The sequence below is a fragment of the Lagenorhynchus albirostris genome, chromosome 1, assembly GCF_949774975.1.
Source record: "Lagenorhynchus albirostris chromosome 1, mLagAlb1.1, whole genome shotgun sequence".
NCBI classification, from domain to species: Eukaryota; Metazoa; Chordata; class Mammalia; order Artiodactyla; family Delphinidae; genus Lagenorhynchus; species Lagenorhynchus albirostris.
The window spans coordinates 28,096,484-28,114,760 of NC_083095.1; the positions used below are offsets into that span (position 1 = coordinate 28,096,484).

An 18,277-nucleotide genomic window follows, 5' to 3' on the forward strand; every position below is an offset into this window, starting at 1 on the left:
GTAGAGACTCAGCATCCCACTGAGTTTACAAGTAGAGACTCACTCCAACCTTGGCTAGCTGGGAGTTTAAAACCACGGTGGAATAAAGAAATGTACATCTGGGCTCTTCTGTTTTTGTTTTTATTTCATATTAAACCAAATTTATAAACCAAATTTCTTGGCTGAGTCTAAATGTTAGAGATGAGGCTGTGCTACCCCCTCGCCAGCTCTGCCGATAGCCTATGATTGGGTTCCAATAACCAAGAGGAAAAGGTTCTTTCCTCTTCTAAGACAAAGAAAGCTCTGACTTTGCATTTCTGATGAATGGCAATGTAAATGAACAAGGCTCTGTGTGCCTGAAGACATGGAGATGAATGCTCTTTTCTTAATTTAATCTGTCCTGTCCTACTTGCTGCTCTGTCAGCCATCACAAAATAACTTATTGAATGCTTGCTATGTGCCAGGCCTGTGTTGAATGCTGTACACAAATTTCATTTAATCATCCAACAATCCTACTTACTACTTTTATTCCCAATTTACAGATGAGGAACTTGGACTTACAAAGCTTAAATAATGTGTTCTATCTGGGTCACTATACTAGTTGAGATGTTCTCAGCAGACAAAAATATATAGTTCTTAAACATATGAAAATATTCTGACCTTCATTCATAATAAAAAGAAATACAAGTTAAAACTACACTGAGACACTTTTTTAAACTGTCAGACTGGCAAAGATTTAAGTTTGTTAAAACTCCTAGTCGGCAAGCACCTGGGGAAAGAGGTACTCACGTACATAGCTGACAGGAGTATATATTGACACAACTTCTGAAGAGGATAATATGGCAGTGTCTTTCAAAATTATAAAAGCACTTACTCTTTAAATCAGTAATTCCACTTCTCGGAATTTAACCTTCAGATATATTCTTACCAAATGAAAAATGACGTATGTAAGAGGTTACTTATTATAGCATTATTTGTAATAGCAAAAGGTTAGAAGCAATTAATTGCTATGGAGCCCTAATAAGAAAAAAAAAAGTGGCTCTAAATGCCTGGGTAAGATTTCCAAAATAGATTAAGGGAAAAAGGAAGGTTATACAACAAAGTGAAGCCTACGCTGCTATTGCTATTTCTCTAAAACAGAGGGGGAAAAGAATTGGATATCTGCTAACCTCATCCTCGCCGCTCCACCTCACACGCTGTATTTCAGAGAACTCACCATTCCTCAATATACCCTTCGGGAAGCGCACTTCCTTAAATGCCGTTCCCACCGCTCCTCCTCCCAGCCCTCGCCTTCCTGCTCGCCCTTCCCGCGATAGTTCATGCATATACACATACTTCCTTGTATTAGAAACACAAATGGCATACTGTGCATGCCGTTCTGCACATTTTTTACTTAATACATACTTGCACATAAAGGGCTGTCTCATTCTATTTTATAACTGTATACGTCTCCACTGAACGGATAAATCATAATTTATTTAATCAGTCCCCTATTAATGGGTATTTCCATTGTTTCCTATCTTTTGCTATTAAAAATAATGCTGTAATGAACATTCTTGTGCATACGTTATTTCACCTTATATCTACGGAATTGTACCTGCGGGCTAAATTCTTAGAAACAAGGGTAGTTGATGGGGAGGGCAACAGAGTGGATGGGCACAGGACTGGGAGACTTTTCACTGTATTCCCTTTTGTGTCTTTTTGAATTTTGTACCATATGTCTTACCTATTCAAAAATAAAATATTTTTAAATACAGCTGCTGGACATAGACTGCTTAAATGCTCCCTCTCTTTATATACTTATCTGACTATATTTTACAATTAAAGCCAGATGATAATTATTTCAAAACTTCTTAAAGCAAACGTCCTTTAAACAGCCCTGCGGCATTTCTGTGGAGAAATGGCAAACAAGGATTTTAAAAGAGCAATCATAAACATCAATGCAAGATATCTAGAAAAGGAGAGGAGTTTCCTGCTTTTGAGACAAACACGCAAGGCCAGGATAATGTTGCAAGGGACAGTGTCAGGCTCTGCCCACTGCAGGGTGTCAGTTCAGGGCCAGAGTTCACGGGAGGGCTACCCCATGACAGTCAGTGCTGCCCACTTCTCTGTACAGGATGCTCCTGCCAAATATCGACCCTCCGCTCACGCTTTATGACAAAAGACCAAAAGAATGGGGCGCAATTCTCAGAAGAAAAGTTAGAGAAAGAAGAGTATCTTCTTGGACACCTACCTTAGTAGTCCTTCCTAATCTCTTACTTCTGAATCCCTTGTAACTGGTCAACATTCCCAAAGAAACTAAGGGTGGGTGGGACACCTATAGTTTATATACCACTGGTCACTATCAATCATGTAACTGAAGAGTATGATTTCGCAACAAGGAAAGATCTGGATGTTGACCAAGAAGCCCCCTCTTTTGAGCCAACAACATATAAAGATTCACACATAAAGCAGAGGGAGGGCTCCTGTGCCTTCAGTCCTTACACAACTATGTTTGGCTACGGCAATGGTGGGGCATGTTGCCCCAGGCAGTCACTAGCTTATGAAGTTAAACAAAACCAATTCTGCAATAAATAGCGTCTTGATAACCTCCCCTCAAAGTAATAGGGAGGCAAAAAAATCTTCCAGCTGATACTGGAAGAGTATAACATTTTCCTAAATGAACTGCACAGTGAGCAAAATTTGTGAAAACGTGTGCTGGCTTTTACGGCCTGCCAGGAAGAGGGCATCTGGTCAGAAGAGCCTACAGAAGATCCTAAACCTATTTTACCTCCACTTACTATTATTCCAAGCCAACTGCCCTGTCCCCTTGATGCTATCAACTCCCCCTGCCCTGTGTTCTTAAAATTTCTACATTGCCCTCCTCCAATGGGGACCTCAGGTTTCCCTATGAAGCTTTTCCAGTGCGATAAGGTGATTCCTCCCTAACCCACCCTTTGTAAACACAAAATTCCAATTCTTCCATTAATATGAGGTATTTACACATGGTCAATCAAAGAGACACTGTTCCTGCCTAACTGACCACTGGAATTTAATTGTTTTTTGAACTAAAGCTATTATGCCGGTGCTAAGATCACCATATAAATAAATAACCCACAAAAATATCATGGAAGAAGAGGTTTAACACCTAAAATGTAACAAAATCTCTTTCTAACGAGGATGAAAGCCTTAGTCTGAGCTGAAAATCTTATTAGGCCCAGGTATTGGCAGCAACTTTCAATGGCTTAGTAAAGTTACACACAGACACTTCCACAGTATGCTGCTTTGTGCCCCCTTCCATGCATATCTGCTAAAAAAAAAACTGCTCAGGTTTCTGAGTGTCCCTTTCTTTCATCTTTGTACAGACTGCACACACGATAGTTTGTTTTCTCTAAGTCCTAGGTTTTCCCATATTGAAAATGTAAGTATGAAGTTTCTGTCTCAGCTATTTTGTCTCTAAATTCTGTATTTCTATTTTTCTAATGGTAAATTCTTTATTGAATGACCTTAACTCCAATCCTGTCTAGAAAAATTTCAATCCAGTCCAGAAATGCAAGATTTGCCAACATGAACTTTTAGGCTCTCGAGGAAAAGATGGGTTTAACCAATAATCCTTACAGAATCAACTTGGTTGTGGTTTCCCCAGCATTAGCATTCATTAATCATTTGTCATGGTGGTGGCGTTTTTATCTTTTTTTAGTTGTCTGTCCATGCAGTTCTGGCTGCCCCAGCTCTGTCACACACATACCACGATCATTTCTAGCTCTTTAGCCTATTTAAGTGCCATACCAAACAAGTACTTTAAAATTCATTGGAATTTGTGGCTAAAAAGCTCTTTCAGTGACTCTAAAGTAAGGTTACCAAGTTTAACAAGTAAAATATACAGGATACCCGGTGAAATTTGAATCTCAGATAAGCAACAAATAATTTCTAGTATTCACTGAGACACACTTATACTAAAAATTATTTGCTATTTATCTGAAATTCATATTTAAATGGGCATCCTGCATTTTATCTGGTAGTCCAAACTAAAAAAAAAAAAAAAAAAAAAATCCCCAAGTATCTATTATCTGTGCCAACAAAGGGACCACTTCCTGCTATGCAATGAGACGAGAAACATTTTACACCATAAGGTAAGTGAAGCAACATATTCTAAAAAGATTCAGTCACTAAAGGATCAAAGAAGCTTAAAATGTCTGTGTGAATATGGAGTATGAGGCTATTTTTCAAACAATTCAAGTATCAGTGAGGTTTAGGTCCAAGTTTTCTGGGTGATGGGCAATTGGTTTTGTGAATATAGCAGATTCATGAGTAGGAGAGGAAAATGTATCTGCTGTAACAAATGGGAAGCAGAGAATGGGCTGCATAGAAAATAAGGGTAAGTCAACTAGCACATTCAGGAAGGAAGAAATGAAAAAGATAACATTTCATTTGCCTTTTTCATCCTCTCTGGCCTAGTAACCAGTGTTCAACCTACCCAATCTATTACCCTGATCCACAACACAGGTAATCAAGGACTTTCTTTAAAATGAAGCTTTTACACACAGCTATACACATATGTACAAGTAGCTCTGAAGGCCAGAGAATTCCAAATTCTGGAACCTTGGAGGCTCTACAGAGGATACTGGTTTCAACAAGTTACTAAATCTTACGTAATAGCATCTACAGGCTTGGCCTTACAACTGTGAGGGAGAAATTAACTCAAGAGAAAAAGCTTCACATTCTGAAAATAAATAGTGGTGCAACACAGCATTCCTGGATCGAGGGAAATGAAACTGTGAGAGGGACAGGATTGGAAAGAAACCTCTAGAATTCTTCTAATCCCAGGTTCCTCAAATCCGTACAGATGATGATAATCTCTGGGTCACCTGTCATCACATCAAAGTTTGACAGAGAAGGATGACCCACAGGAGCAGCCTTGCTGTGCTTGAGGATTGTTCAACACTTGAAATGAGCTTCGGATCAGTTCTTGGCTGAAGTCCACATGGGCCCCTTTCACGAAGGCCAAGCTATCAGAGTCAACCACCACTCTTGCCCCACCCTGTTCAAATACCCTGAAAAGATGGGAGGAAGGCATTAATGTATATCATACACACCAAAACCGTAACACCCTCTGAGCCCAGAGATGCACATCCTCTGTTTTCTGAAATACAGAGGAAGCTTCCCTTATTACCTCTAACAGGTGCTGATCTTCTCTGAGACAAAAAGATTCAACAGAATGAATACTAGGAAATGTTTAGAGGTTTAAGCCTGGAATCTTTCTAGTCCAGCCTGACCCTCTACCAACTACCCTATGCACCTAGACGGGCCAGTTTTCCTCCTATGACTTAGTTATTTTGAATCAAGACAACAAATCTTCACTGTATCCCCACCGTGTGAGAAGGGTGATGTTAAATTATCCTTAGCAAACGTTTTAAATGTGGAATAAAAGTGCACCTTAAAGTGGAGACACTTTTTTCCCTCCTGCACATTCTCCGGGAACCCACCCCTTTCTCCTTGCCTGTCGTCGGGGTTGATAACTGTATCCAGTGAAAATTTGTACTGGAATCCGGAGCATCCACCTCCCTCCACCTCCAGCCTGAGGAATTCTGACCCTTCGGTGATTTCCAGAAGCCTCTGAAATGCAGGAAGGGGGGTCAAGAATGCCAGGCAAGGGGAGAGAGAAAGGTGGGCCAAGGGGAGATCCCCCCACTCCCAGCCCTCGCCCGCCACCGCTGCCCCGCGTCCGGCCTCTTACCTGGACGCAGCTGTCGGTGAGGTGGATCTGCCCTTCGCCAGCTTCGGGGCTGGAGGACGACAGTTCCCGAAGCGCCCGAGGTCCGCGGGAGGCCGCGAGGAGCCTGCTGTGCAAGGGGGGAGGGTGAGCCTGGGAGCAGAGAGGCACCTGGCGCCCTCCACCTGGACAGCCTCAAGCCAAACCTGAAGTCCCTCCACCTGGACAGCCTCACGCCAAACCTTCACCTCCCCCGCGAGCCTTAGTTTCCCTTTAGTCCTGGAGGCGCAGAACCAAACACCCTTCCCAGGTGCTTTTCTAGGCTTGGTACCTGCCCCCTGACCAGAGAGTGACTGCTCTCAGGGCCACGGCGGTTAGACTCAACCCTCTGACGGCCGCCATTTTCTTCCACAAGCACCGCCCCTCGCATTGTCCCAATCCCCTTCTGCGTCTGGGCCTCGGGAAGCGGGATCCACAGAGACCCCGCCTCTAAGCACACCTATTGGGTGGTGCAGGAGGAGGAGGGATTTGATTGGCTAGAAATGCTCCCGTTGCGGAAGCATTTGTGGGACTCACCCACAAAGCCCGGACGGAGCATTGGAGAGAGGAGCTGGGCCGGAGGGAGGTGGAAGCCAGCTGGCCCGGCAGCAAAGCGGAGCGGATGGGCGGGGTTTGCGAATGTCTGGGACCCTGTGTCTGGCTCCCTGGAGCCGGGGGCGGGGCGCGGGTAGGCCTCGGACCCGGTTGCTGGTGACCGGTCGCCTGACTGGGCTCCTCCCCCGGCCCGCCCCTGAAGGTTTATCTTGTGACCGCGGAATCTGGTTCTTCGTTCCTTGAGCTTGTAGTCTTAGCTGCGATGCGTTTCTTGGGCGCCGCGTTCCTGTTCCTGGCACTCAGCGCCTCCGCCCTGGCCGAGCCGGTGCATTTCAAGGACTGCGGTGAGCCCCGGGGCCAGCCTGAGGTTCCCGCACCCTCTGCGGGAGACCCCGACAGAACCCGGTGCTAAGATCTCCGAGCTAGGTTGGGTGGGTCCCCCGGGCCTCCAGGCTCAGCCTCGGACCCCTCGTGGAGTGGGCTGGAGTGGGTTGGGGTAGGGGACACGGTGCTGGCCTGGATGAAACCCGACCACTCACAACTTTTCTCCTTCCTTGGAACGCGTGTTTGGGATCCCAGCACATTCCTGGAGGTGGGCCTTTTGCTGAAGTTTCCTAAAGATTGTAGGGCAAACAACCGAAGGTCCATGTGCAGCGTTGGGCGTAAGGGGTGCGGCGCAAAACTGCTTTTTATTTATGCCTTGTGCCTTGGATGTCCTCTGCCTCTCCACTCCTTTTGCTTTTTTAAATTTCCGTTTTGCTGATAAGTCGAAAGTAAGTTCTCCTTTTCATGAGTTATTCCGTTAGGGCGTCCTTTGGGCTATGGAATTTTGTGATTCTTACCAGTTTTCCTCTCCTATTTATAAAACTCATGTTGCTGGTCACAACTTGTGATGCATAACCCTGTCATGCAGCTACGGTTGGAATCTTTGTTGAGAAGCACAACAGGAGGTAGAAATTGTGAGCTCCTTCAGTCAAGTCTATTAAATTGTTTGAGCAGAACTTTTCTGAAGTGGAGAGGTGTAATAATAAATGAAAGAGGCATGAAACTGATTTTATAAAATTTATGAGCTGGAAGGAAACTTGGAGATCCTATAGTCAATCATTGAATTCCAGAGATGTTAGGTTACTTACCCAGTCACACAGCAGAATGGCAACCAGAATAAATTTGCTCCTTCATATCCAGTGCCCAGGTAATAGTAACTGCTTAATAAATATTTGTTGGAAAAGTAAATGAGGGAAGAAATACTCTTTCCACTATATCTCCAAAATTCATGTTGAGGCAAAAGCAAAGTTGGGGGCTAGGAGACAGGAGTGATTAAGGAATAAAAATTGCTGGCCTGTTTATACTTAACAAATGCTGTTCCACTGAACTAGGAGACTGGCATTTGAAAGATCCTATTATCACCTCAAATTACTGCCTTTCTCTCCACTAAACTTAGTGGCCAACATTTGGATGAAGACACTGTTAACTTTATTGTCACTCAACTCTCACAATCTATTTTACAGATGAGGAAACAGGCACATTAAGGTACTTGCCCAAGTTCTTACAGCAGTAAGGAACCAGGTTCCTAGTAAGCAGTAGGAAACTAGTGGGTGTTTGTGAGTCACTTTGGGTTTCAACAGTAACATTAACATTAAAAAAAAGGTGGGGGGGACTCGCCTGTCGGTCCAGTGGTTAGGGCTCCACGCTTATACTGCAGGGGGCAGGGGTTTCATCCCTGGTCAGGAAACTAAGATCCTGCAAGCCGTGGCGCGACCAAAAAAATTAAAAATTAAAAAAAGAAAAACAACTAAGGAAACTAAATCCTGACATTGTTCTGCTCATGTGAATAAAGCAGGTGTTAGACCTATGGCAAAAACCTCTTAAGGGAAGGAGAGTTTCAGTTACAGACTTTCAATTTACTTTTGAATTGGGAAATACAGTGTAAAAACTTCAGTGCCCACATCAAAAGGTTTTTTGAGTCCCACTCTATGCCCCCTTTCCCTGAAGTGGTATTTCCTCAAGTGAGAAATGGGGCCAAGCGAACTAGTTTTGCAATTTTTGCAGGTTAGGACTGAGAAGTTTGCTCTATTGACACTGGAAGTCCAGGAACGTCTTGTCAGCAAAAATAAAACTAGATGAAGGAGCTACAAGTACTGCACTCTACTCAGTTCCTACTAGATCATGTGACCCAGCCTTGAAAGAAACTAGAAGTTGAAAGTTGAAACTAGAAGTTCAGCATAAGCACTGATTTTCAATAAGTTGTTAACTAAAATTCCAGATATTTTCTTTCCTGGCCATAGACGATAGGACAGAGTGGAAGAGAGTGCTTAAAGAAGAGAATCTTGTATTTATTGTTTGAGAACTTTGCCATGATGGAGAAGCAAGTTGGTGATAGGGAACTGCTAAGTATGATTTACAGACTTAGCTGAAGCAGTGTTAGTCAATATGATGCAACTCTTCCACCCAAGAGCAGGCAGATAATGTGCTCTCAACCTGCCTTTTCCTTTCTGTCTTCATGCATTCTACTTTTGAGACAGAGTCCATTCTATTGTCTAGATCCATAATTTCTACCCACAAAGTAAATTTGAGGTGAGAGGCTCACCCTTTGTATGAAAGGGAAACTTGCTAACCCACCCAGGAGCAGCTATTCTAGATTGAATTCATGGACTAAATCCCAATATGATAGTAATAGTGAATACCTATATAGCATTACTATGTTCCAAGCACTTATTTCAGAGCTATATGTGTATTAGCTCACCTACCCTATGAGGTAGGTACCATTATTAGCCCCCAGAGAGGCTAAGTATCTTGCCTTAAGGTTCCATAGTAAGTAATGGAGCCAGTGAGATTTCAAAGCCAGGTGTCGGATCCCAGAGTCTAGCTGTCAGCCATGGTATATGAGTGGCGGAGCTTAGGCTTACCCTGTCATTTACTTGCGTTCTCTCCCATTCAGCTGTCTGGTTTCAGGGGCCTGGATGAAGTAAGGAGATTCTTAAAGATTTGTACTTAACCTTTTTTGGTCAAGGTATTTTTGTCCTTGTTTAGACTGAAAAAAAAGGACACACACCCTGCCTCAAAGACACTTATTTTGAAGAACACAGGTTCCAGAGTAGAGTGTACTACAGATGCATGCTTAAGATTGTTCTCATCTGTAGGAGTATACACAGCTCAGAGACCACTGATTTGGAGAGCTACCAGGACAGGATTGAAAGATGGTAGGGAAAGGCAGTTAGGGAGCAGCCAGTCTCAAGATTCCAAATGGAAACAGTAGCGGTGCAACCTGAGCCATCGCTTATGCCGAGTGTGCTGCTTTAAAATCCTGTGTCAGGATGGAAGGAAGGGTGGGGATGATTTCCCCTGGAATAGCCCTCCCAGGATATAGAGCAGGGGAGCTGACTAGGTATACTCAATAATTTCTTTAATTCCCTTTCACCTGTCAAATGTGAACAGTTTCCCGGGGACCACGGATGGTCGGAGAAAGAACTCGCCCCCATTGGGAAGGCAGAGCACCTTCCCATTAGGTAAGAGACAGCGTAGGAGGTTTGTTTTCCCACCCATCTCAATAAATTTTTCTTCTTTTGCAGGTTCTGGGGTCGGAGTTATAAAGGAAGTGAATGTGAACCCGTGCTCCACCGAACCCTGCCAACTGCACAAAGGACAGTCTTACAGTGTCAATGTCACATTCACCAGTAGTGAGTAAAAGTGGCTCTTACCTTCAAATTCATCTTAAAGCGTAACATCAATCTCAAGTATTGGAATAATTGTGGGAATATGAGGGAGGGGAATTGCAGTCAGGAATTCTGTGACCTCCCTCTCAATGGGCAAAGCTTGGATTCACTATGCTCCCTTCTCATACTGGGTTCCCATATGCCTGTTTCTCAGAATCCATAGTTGCCAGACTCCCTTCGAGCAAACAGGGGGATTTCCATGTTTTCACAGGTCAAAGAAGACAGCTTGGCTTCTCCGTGCCCTATTTTTGGTTCACATTTCATGGGAGTGTCAACTCTGTTTAGCTACTGACTGCAGAGTGTTAGTACAGACCCCAACCCTGTAGACTCTGGAACGCCTCCAAAGTGTTATTTCAAGCAATATATCTTCTGGCTGTTAAGTCTATTTTCTGCCTGAAAATACAGGAACAATTAATATTTAGCCTCTGTAAGGTTTGGGGAACTCACTGGTGACCCAAGAAACAATCAAGAAGCTTTCTTCTTCAACTTGAAGACATGTTGTTGGAACTTGTTTCTTTCTGGTACCACATTCATTTCCTTCAGATTCCCAGGAATCTAGACAATGTGAAAATCTCTGTTTCTAGAAAGAGCATTACCTTGACTCTTTCCCTCATTTTCTATCCTATGGAACTAGACTAGACAGACTAATTAGGAACTTTGAGATTTCTGTCATCTCTTGTTTGTAAGCCTAAAGACAGCTCTTAAGTCCTAGAGTTGTTCTCTCTCCTGGACAATACCCTGTCCCCTCTATTGTTCCAAACCAAAAAAGTACCTTCTAAACAAAAGTAATTCCCAACCCAGACAGAAAGAAAGAAGCAGAGCCAATGCTCTGGATCTCCAGAAGAACCTAATAGTGCATAACTCCAGTTGCCCTAATTTTAGTATATTTATTCCTCTGCCCAACTTGCAATATGGAGGGTAGAGGTTAGCAAGAAATGTTCCTCTTTCTTTTACCCAGTTTCTAAAGGGTTACCACTTTCACTGCTGTTACAGCCCGTGGCATTTCTATGGAGACTCCTGTTCCCTCTTTCCATATTGTCTTCCATTTTATTCTTAATTTCTAACGGAATCCTTTGGACAGGGTATTTGAGAATTCAGAGACCAGTCTCCCCAAACCCTTTAAGATACGCAATCCACTTTGACAGAATCTGATGTAAATAGTAAACAGAAAGTTTATCACCAAAAATCAGTTAGCTTGTTCGATAAAGTTATTTATCCATCCAGGTGGCTCTGATTCTCCTGAGAAACTATGAAGGCAGTGAAGAGCAAGGTGGGGTCAACAGCAAAAAAAACAGCCCCCACTGACTGCTTTTTTTTTTTTTTTTGTATAATTCAGTAATTTTTCAAGTTTCAGAGTGAATGCTTACTGTATAGCATTCACGGAGGTACTAAGTATAACTCCAAAGGGAAATAGACCGTAGGAATTAAGAGGTACAGAATTTGGTTTGCTATCCCAGCAATGCCGTTGCTTGAGAATATGTCTGAATTTTTTATTTACAGTTTGGAAATAGGCTGTTTCCATCACCATCTTATTCTCTTTTTTTTTCTCTTAGGCACTCAGTCTCAAAGTAGCAAAGCCGTGGTGCATGGCATTGTGATGGGCGTCGCAATTCCCTTTCCTATTCCTGAGCCTGACGGTTGTAAGAGTGGAATCAGCTGCCCCATTGAAAAAGACAAGACCTATAGCTACTTGAATAAACTACCCGTGAAGAATGAATACCCCTCTGTAAGTGACATTGTAGTTGAGGACACCAAAGGTCCTGTGACTAGATTGGAAATATGAGGAGAGGGGGCAGGAAGAAAAGATTAGAATAGGAATCCTTCATCTCTATGAGGAAGAGTTGGACATCTGGGAGAAAGGAGTGTAGGAATCTTGAGCTGGGGTGGAGAGTTTTCACTGTGTCCCTTTGGTCTTTGTCTCTTGCTTAATGGTCAGCCTGGGCCTAACGATGCCTTTTTTATATACAGTATTTCACTGGATTCTTGTGACCACCTGTGTAGAGGTGATACTATCCCCATTTTACAGATGAAGAGATGTTAGCCTCCAATGCTATGCAATATGAACAGAGTCCATTCTGCCAAGAATTACAGCCTAGATTGAGACCCAGGTCTCGTGATTCCAAAACCTGTGCAATGTTATAAGATTTTAGCTAGGTACCAAATAGTTCAAGATTTCAAGTAGTCAGAGCATTGTCATCAGAAAAACTTGGTTTCTCCATTAATCTCTTAACAAGAAAGCAGTAATTTATTAGGTCCGTAGCAGAGTGGTGGCTTTTTCCTCTGCTTTCTCTCCTCCGCCACCACCACCCCCCCCAACCTTCACCTCTGACTCGCCCTGCTGTACCTACTTCTTTTTCTACCAAACACTTGTGAGATAGAGCCTGCTGGAATGAGCCTGTGTTAACAATATGAATCTTGATAAGAATGGAGGAAGTAAAGGGATTACTTTTTTTCCATGAAGAAAAAGAGCTGTATTTCTTTGTTGTTTTTTTTTTAATTTATTTAATTTTTGGCTGCGTTGGGTTTTTTTTGTTGCTGTGCACGGGCCTTCTCCAGTTGTGGCAAGCGGGGGCTGCTATTCGCTAAGGTGCGCAGCTTCTCACTGCAGTGGCCTCTCCCGTTGCGGAGCATGGGCTCTAGGCGCACAGGCCTCAGCAGCTATGGCACGTGGACTCAGTAGTTGTGGCGCCCGGGCCCAGCCGCTCCACGGCATGTGGGATCTTCCCGGACCAGGGCTCGAACCCGCGTCCCCTGCATCGGCAGGCGGACTCTCAACCACTCGCCACCAGGGAAGTCCCTAGAGCTGTATTTCTTAAAAGGCGATCAAGTAGAACCAGGAGCAATCTGGCCATTTATTTCCTAGAAACAGCAAGTAATTAAAGGACATTCTAAAAAGACTCAAATATAGGGAGTCTGTGCTTAAGCGGTATCAGAGACCCTAAAGGTCAGGAAGAGATTTGTAGATTAATTTGCAGAGCAGCCATGTAATCATGGGCATATCTGAGCCTCAATAACTTAGAGTGTCTAGTTAGGGCCTGATACCGAGTAGGCACTTAATATATGGTGGCTATTGTTAAGTGACATTTCATTTGTTTTTTGTTTGTTGGTTGTTGTTTTTGTTGGTTTTGCCATGCCACACAGCTTAAGTGACATTTCATTTGAAAAGCAGCTTAAACTATGTTAATGTGTGCACTAAGTGAAACAGTAGTTGATGTGTACTAGTCTTGAAAAATTTATCAAACAAGTTTCAAGAAGCTGGGTATCACTGTCACTCAAATGTTGCATTCTGAAGAAACATTTTGAGTACAAAAGAGAGGTTGTAACTAAAAGCAAGTAAGCTTAAGAAAGGACTGGCAGAGTGCCAGTGCCTTATTAAGAATTAGAAGAGAGAGCTCATAGTATGAGTGTAACAAGTCAAGGCAGAGATCTCTAAGCGGGTATATTATTGAAGAAAGAAAAAGCAGTTTGGGCTTCCCTGGTGGCGCAGTGGTTGAGAGTCCGCCTGCCGATGCAGGGGTCACGGGTTCGTGCCCCGGTCTGGGAAGATCCCACATGCCGCGGAGCGGCTGGGCCTGTGAGCCATGGCCGCTGGACCTGCGCATCTGGAGCCTGTGCTCCGCAATGGGAGAGGCCACAACAGTGAGAGGCCTGCATACCGCAAAAAAACAAAACAAAACAAAACAAAAACAGTTTAAGGGCATTAATCAAAACTGTATTGCCACAAAGGTCACTGTCCCTGAAAGTATTCATACAACCCTAAACTTCTTTGAACATCCTTTGTGCTTTGACATTTCATTTTCCAACTAACAAATAAGTTTCCTGAGACCTAGGAATCTAACTTTTTACTCTTCATACTTCGTAGTTAAAGTTGGAAAAAGCTGGATCAGGTTGTCAAAATGCATGTGAAATTGTTTAAATGTAAAATTATTTTTCATGGATGGCTTTATTTTTTTAATTAATTATTTAATTCATTTATTTATTTTGGCTGCGTTGGGTCTTCGTTGCTGCGTGTGGGCTTTCTCTAGTTGCAGCGAGCAGGGGCTACTCTTCGTTGTGGTGTGCGGGCTTCTCACTGCGGTAGCTTCTCTTGTTGTGAAGCATGGGCTCTAGGCACACGGGGTTCAGTAGTTGTGGCTCACGGGCTCTAGAGCACAGGCTCAGTAGTTGTGACACACGGGCTTAGTTGCTCCGCGGCACGTGGGATCTTCCCCATCCAGAGCTCAAACCTGTGTCCCCTGCATTGGCAGACAGATTCTTAACCACTGCGCCACCAGGGAAGTCCTGGCTTCATTTATGTACCATTGATCTCAGAGGGAAAAAATGCTTTAGAAATTGTATTTGAGAAGCTAACTGCTAACACCAAATCCTAGGTGTAACTTGGTTTGCCCTTCTAAGCTAAAGGACACGGGCTGTGCCCACATCCCAAGCAGCCTTCATGGTGGCATGACTTAAGAAGAAAAGGATGAGGAATTAGGCAGTTTGTTACAATTTACATTTAGGATTCATAGTTAAACCCATTCTGGATTGAGGTGAGGTTCTAGTTTCATTTTTCCCAATTCTTTTTCTCTTTCTCCAGATAAAACTGGTGGTGGAGTGGGAACTTACGGATGACAACGACCAACGTCTCTTCTGCTGGCAAATCCCAGTACAGATTGAAAGCTAGAGCTATTTGATGCCAATATGTCCGTCTGGGGGTGAGAGAGCACGGGTGGAGGGAGAGGAGGAGAGATCAAGTCTAAACTAAATCAGTGCCATAAGATGAAAGGAATTTCTAGCCTGCCGTTCTAGCCTCTCAACCTCCAAAAGCATCTAAGACCCTATTTCCTGAGAGCTCAGAACTGTCGCCCCTGTATTATCCTTTGTAAAAGGGTTGAAGGAAGGAAGAGAAAGTGAGACTGTAGGGATTGATTTAATTGTCTTCAGGGAGAGTTTTTTGTTTGTTTGTTTTGGTTTGGTTTTTGCTTTTGGAATAAGGAGGGTCTAACCAGACATGATCCAAATGAGGCTGCTTGGGGGATATTGGATAACCCGCCCTAGGGTTACTAGCCCTTGCAGCCAAGCACGGGTTCCAAACCACATCCATCTAAGTGGGATATTACATCTGCAAGTTCCTCATCTCCACGTGCCTCGTTGAGTTCAGTGCATCTGGCCAATGAGCTTCCTCACCTCCAGCTCCGCTGCTTCACCGGCCATGACCTGCTGTGCAGTGGTGTCCAGCGTGGTAGTGGAGGGGAGGTCTTCTACAACAGAAATTCTCTGCAGTTAGCTCATGTCTCCTTTACTATCTTAGGTGGTTTTCATTAAATGCATCACTTCATTAGCAGATGTTTGATTTTTTTTTTTTTTAACAACACTAACTTGTGGCTTCTTTATGCACCTGGAAATGTCCCTTTGAATAAATAAAAACTCGTCAATCTTTTCTTCTGCATTTGGGCTGTGGACACCTGCTTCTTTCACAGAGTATGTTCCCCCAGATCCATGGTAGGTGGACACCTGGTCCCGTGGTCCCAGAGTGCAGTACTGTAAAGACATGACTTTCAGAAACTGCCACTTCTCCCTTTCACACAGTTAGGCCTCACCTCTCTATCTTACACAAAATGACCTTGTTTGCTTCACTTTGCACAGTCTTATACCACCAAGTGTGCTTGAAAGAAACAGTGAAAGCAAACATCACCTAGTTGAATAACAACATCTGCAGGGTCAGGGGAACTGAATTTGGGGTTGAGGCGGGGAGTAGGTTGGCATAAGCACGGCAATCTTTGGGAACCTCCTGCCTTGAAGAAAGCCTAGAAGCTTAAAGATGAAATGTGAAGTTGCAGGAAGTAATGGCTAGATTATTTAAATCTTGGAGTGTCCTGCTCTTGAAGTACAAGTATAATCATGGGGCATATATTTTGCTGTTTTGAATCAATGTACTATCAGTCAGGTTTTAGCTGTCACAGAGATTACAGCCCTATTCACAAAGGAGTTGGGTAATGTGGAAGGTCATCTCTTTCAGTCTGGGGTGCTTATGCAGCAAATAAGTCGTTTGGTCCAGTTCTTTTCATCCTACTGGTTTCACTAGATTTCTTGGATTTCTTTGGCTTGTGAGTTTCCCAGGAAAACCACCAGGGGACAGCAATAGATTGGGAATAATGTTATCAACGGCCAAGATTTCCTAGTTAATTCCTGGAGCCATTCAACCACTGTACTCTAGCTAAGATGTTTTGTGTATCCTGTCACATTGTGTCTAGAGGGACAGCCCACTCTGTCTCCACATGCTGAACCCTGGGTATATCAAACTTAAATGGATTCCAGAGGTGGTTAACTGCTGTAGTTTCTGGCTTCAGACTGCCGGTAGTTGGATCCTGGCTTCACCAATCAGTAGGATAACCAGTATGATCTTTAAATCCCTTAACTTTTCTGTGTGTCAGTTTCCTTATCTGTTAACTAGAGTTAATAACAGTAGAGCTGTGAGGATTAAATGAAGCGATGTATGTAAAGCATTTAGAATGACCCCTGGCACATAGTACATAATCAGTAAATGTTAGCTGCATTCCAAGAGACAGACATTGTCCCTCATCTAGGTATAGCAGGAAAATCAGAAGGTTCAATCTGATGTGTGATGATACGTCACCTCAAAAGTGAGGCAATCCTCTATGCACAGGAACTTTCTCATGTGCTTGGAAAACCTCAGTTCTCATATGCGTCTGCTCTCGCCCTAATCCCAGAAGACTCTCATGTCATTGAGCTCCTTTGAGGCTAACAACTGCTTGCCCTGCATTTTGTACCTCTGCCCTCATATGTTGAAGGAAGACAGAAAAAAAGCAGTCCCACTAGTGTATACCCTTCTGTTAGAGCAGAAGGGTCATGCGACAGCTTAGAACTGTTTACCAGCCATTGTGAGGCTACGTGGAGCCTGCAGCAGTGAGCTGGGTAGGGCTCCCATGGAGGGATTAGTTTGAAAGGTCGTCTTCTGTACAGAGGGTTTGCGGGCAGCCCCCTCAAAAAGGTCATGCTCTTTCCTGTGACGCTCTTACGCTTTTCTAGTCCACTGAGCAAGCCATGGAGGCTTAGACAGCTCCTCTCTTGCATGAGTTCCAGAGTAGAGAAACCCCAGACTCCAGTGGTTAAAAAAACATGATGCAGACCCCTGTTTACAGAATAAAGGGAATCCAATACCCAGTATCCCCAGTTTGGGAGAGCGTTAGATGGGAGGGCTGGCATTTCGTCAAATCTTCAGGCTAATGAAAAGCAATGAGCATGGAGTAATTTCTAATCCCCTATGTTTGGTTTGAAATTTTAGTTGACTTTTTAAAAGCAACAGATTGATCTTAATTATGCTTTGCGAAGGTTGATAAAACAGTCTGTTCTCTGAGAACACCCACGGACGTAGGAAAGTGGCTTGACATAGGTGGGGTCCAGGCTAAGGGAAGGTGATCTGGGATTAGCCATTTACATCAGACAATCCAAAAAGCAAATATTGCTTAAATGACTGGGTTGTTGTGAGGACAGGGTCATGGTACATAGGGAGAGCATTGACACAGAGGAAACGGTTATGTGTGAAAAATGTCGCCAAGGTGATAGTTACCTTGAACAAGTCTTTTCCCAGGGACCCTTGGGAGAGAGATCAGGAAGTAGAAGCTGGGGGATTTAAAAGCCTGACATACTCAGCTGAGGAGGGTGAGGGTGTGTGTGTGTGTGTTGGGAATGGGAGCTGCAGTCTTGTGTGACCTGCGGTAGAAAGTGGCACAGGATCTCCACAGATGTTGCCTAAAAAAGTCTTTAGAAGAGTTGAGTCATTTTGGGTTGTTGTGTTTCCTTCTATGAAGAGAATCCCCTGGCCTATCCCTCAGATTCTAAACTGAATCCTATTCAGTTACAGCTGTCAGTTGACTAGCAACTAAATGGTCTGGGTGTTGGTTGCCATGGAAACAGCTAAAAGGCCCATCGCTATAGGAACCTACCATGCTCTCCAAACCAGGGATTTGGTTTCTAAAAAGAAGTGGAGGGGAGGGTGGTGGATGGGGCCCAGGAGATGGGCTGCAGAGGTGGCTTGAGGGTCCTTGGAGAAGGTGGCAAAGTGGTGAACACACATGGCTAGCTCCTTAGTGACTGGGGTGGAAGAGGGGCAGTGGTGTCTCCCACTTGCTGCAGGCATTCCCTGCCTGTTCTCGGCTCCTTGCCCCATGACGCCAGAGTGCAGATGTTTGCTGTCCCAAATAGAGGAAAGGCATGAGACCCTGGGGCAGACCTAGCCCATCAGCGCTGCTCCCCTCATCTGCTGGGGCTCTGAGAGGAAAAGTCGTGGCTCCTATCT

The 18,277-nt window shown here is 43.9% G+C and overlaps 2 protein-coding genes across 3 annotated transcripts; one reads left to right on the forward strand and one right to left on the reverse strand.

Moving 5' to 3' along the window:
- Positions 1-104: 104 nt before the first annotated feature.
- ISCA2 (iron-sulfur cluster assembly 2) lies at positions 105-6,085 on the reverse strand. 2 transcript variants are annotated; one of them, XM_060138700.1, is made up of 4 exons: positions 6,003-6,085; positions 5,696-5,801; positions 5,459-5,574; positions 105-5,012 (listed from the first exon to the last, which is right to left on the reverse strand). In XM_060138700.1, the coding sequence occupies exons 1-4, from the start codon at positions 6,071-6,073 to the stop codon at positions 4,838-4,840; spliced, it is 468 nt and encodes a 155-aa protein (XP_059994683.1). In that variant the 5' UTR covers positions 6,074-6,085; the 3' UTR covers positions 105-4,837. The 2 variants fall into 2 exon arrangements, with proteins under 2 accessions (XP_059994683.1, XP_059994771.1); XM_060138788.1 differs by having other exon boundaries at positions 5,696-5,798; positions 6,003-6,073.
- Positions 6,086-6,286: 201 nt separating this feature from the next.
- Positions 6,287-15,406, forward strand: NPC2 (NPC intracellular cholesterol transporter 2). The gene is made up of 4 exons (XM_060138891.1): positions 6,287-6,609; positions 9,835-9,942; positions 11,532-11,704; positions 14,555-15,406. The coding sequence occupies exons 1-4, from the start codon at positions 6,528-6,530 to the stop codon at positions 14,639-14,641; spliced, it is 450 nt and encodes a 149-aa protein (XP_059994874.1). The 5' UTR covers positions 6,287-6,527; the 3' UTR covers positions 14,642-15,406.
- Positions 15,407-18,277: the final 2,871 nt, after the last annotated feature.

Bases quoted from the DNA above. Each gene is read 5' to 3' on its own strand.
- ISCA2 (XM_060138700.1), bottom strand. From the start codon at position 6,073: ATGGCGGCCGTCAGAGGGTTGAGTCTAACCGCCGTGGCCCTGAGAGCA. The intron at 5,802-6,002 runs GTACCAAGCCTA...CCCCTTGCACAG, and splicing joins ACTCTCTGGTCAGGGGGCAG to CAGGCTCCTCGCGGCCTCCC. The intron at 5,575-5,695 runs GTAAGAGGCCGG...CCTGCATTTCAG, and splicing joins TCACCGACAGCTGCGTCCAG to AGGCTTCTGGAAATCACCGA.
- NPC2 (XM_060138891.1), top strand. From the start codon at position 6,528: ATGCGTTTCTTGGGCGCCGCGTTCCTGTTCCTGGCACTCAGCGCCTCC. The intron at 6,610-9,834 runs GTGAGCCCCGGG...CTTCTTTTGCAG, and splicing joins GGTGCATTTCAAGGACTGCG to GTTCTGGGGTCGGAGTTATA. The intron at 11,705-14,554 runs GTAAGTGACATT...CTCTTTCTCCAG, and splicing joins TGAAGAATGAATACCCCTCT to ATAAAACTGGTGGTGGAGTG.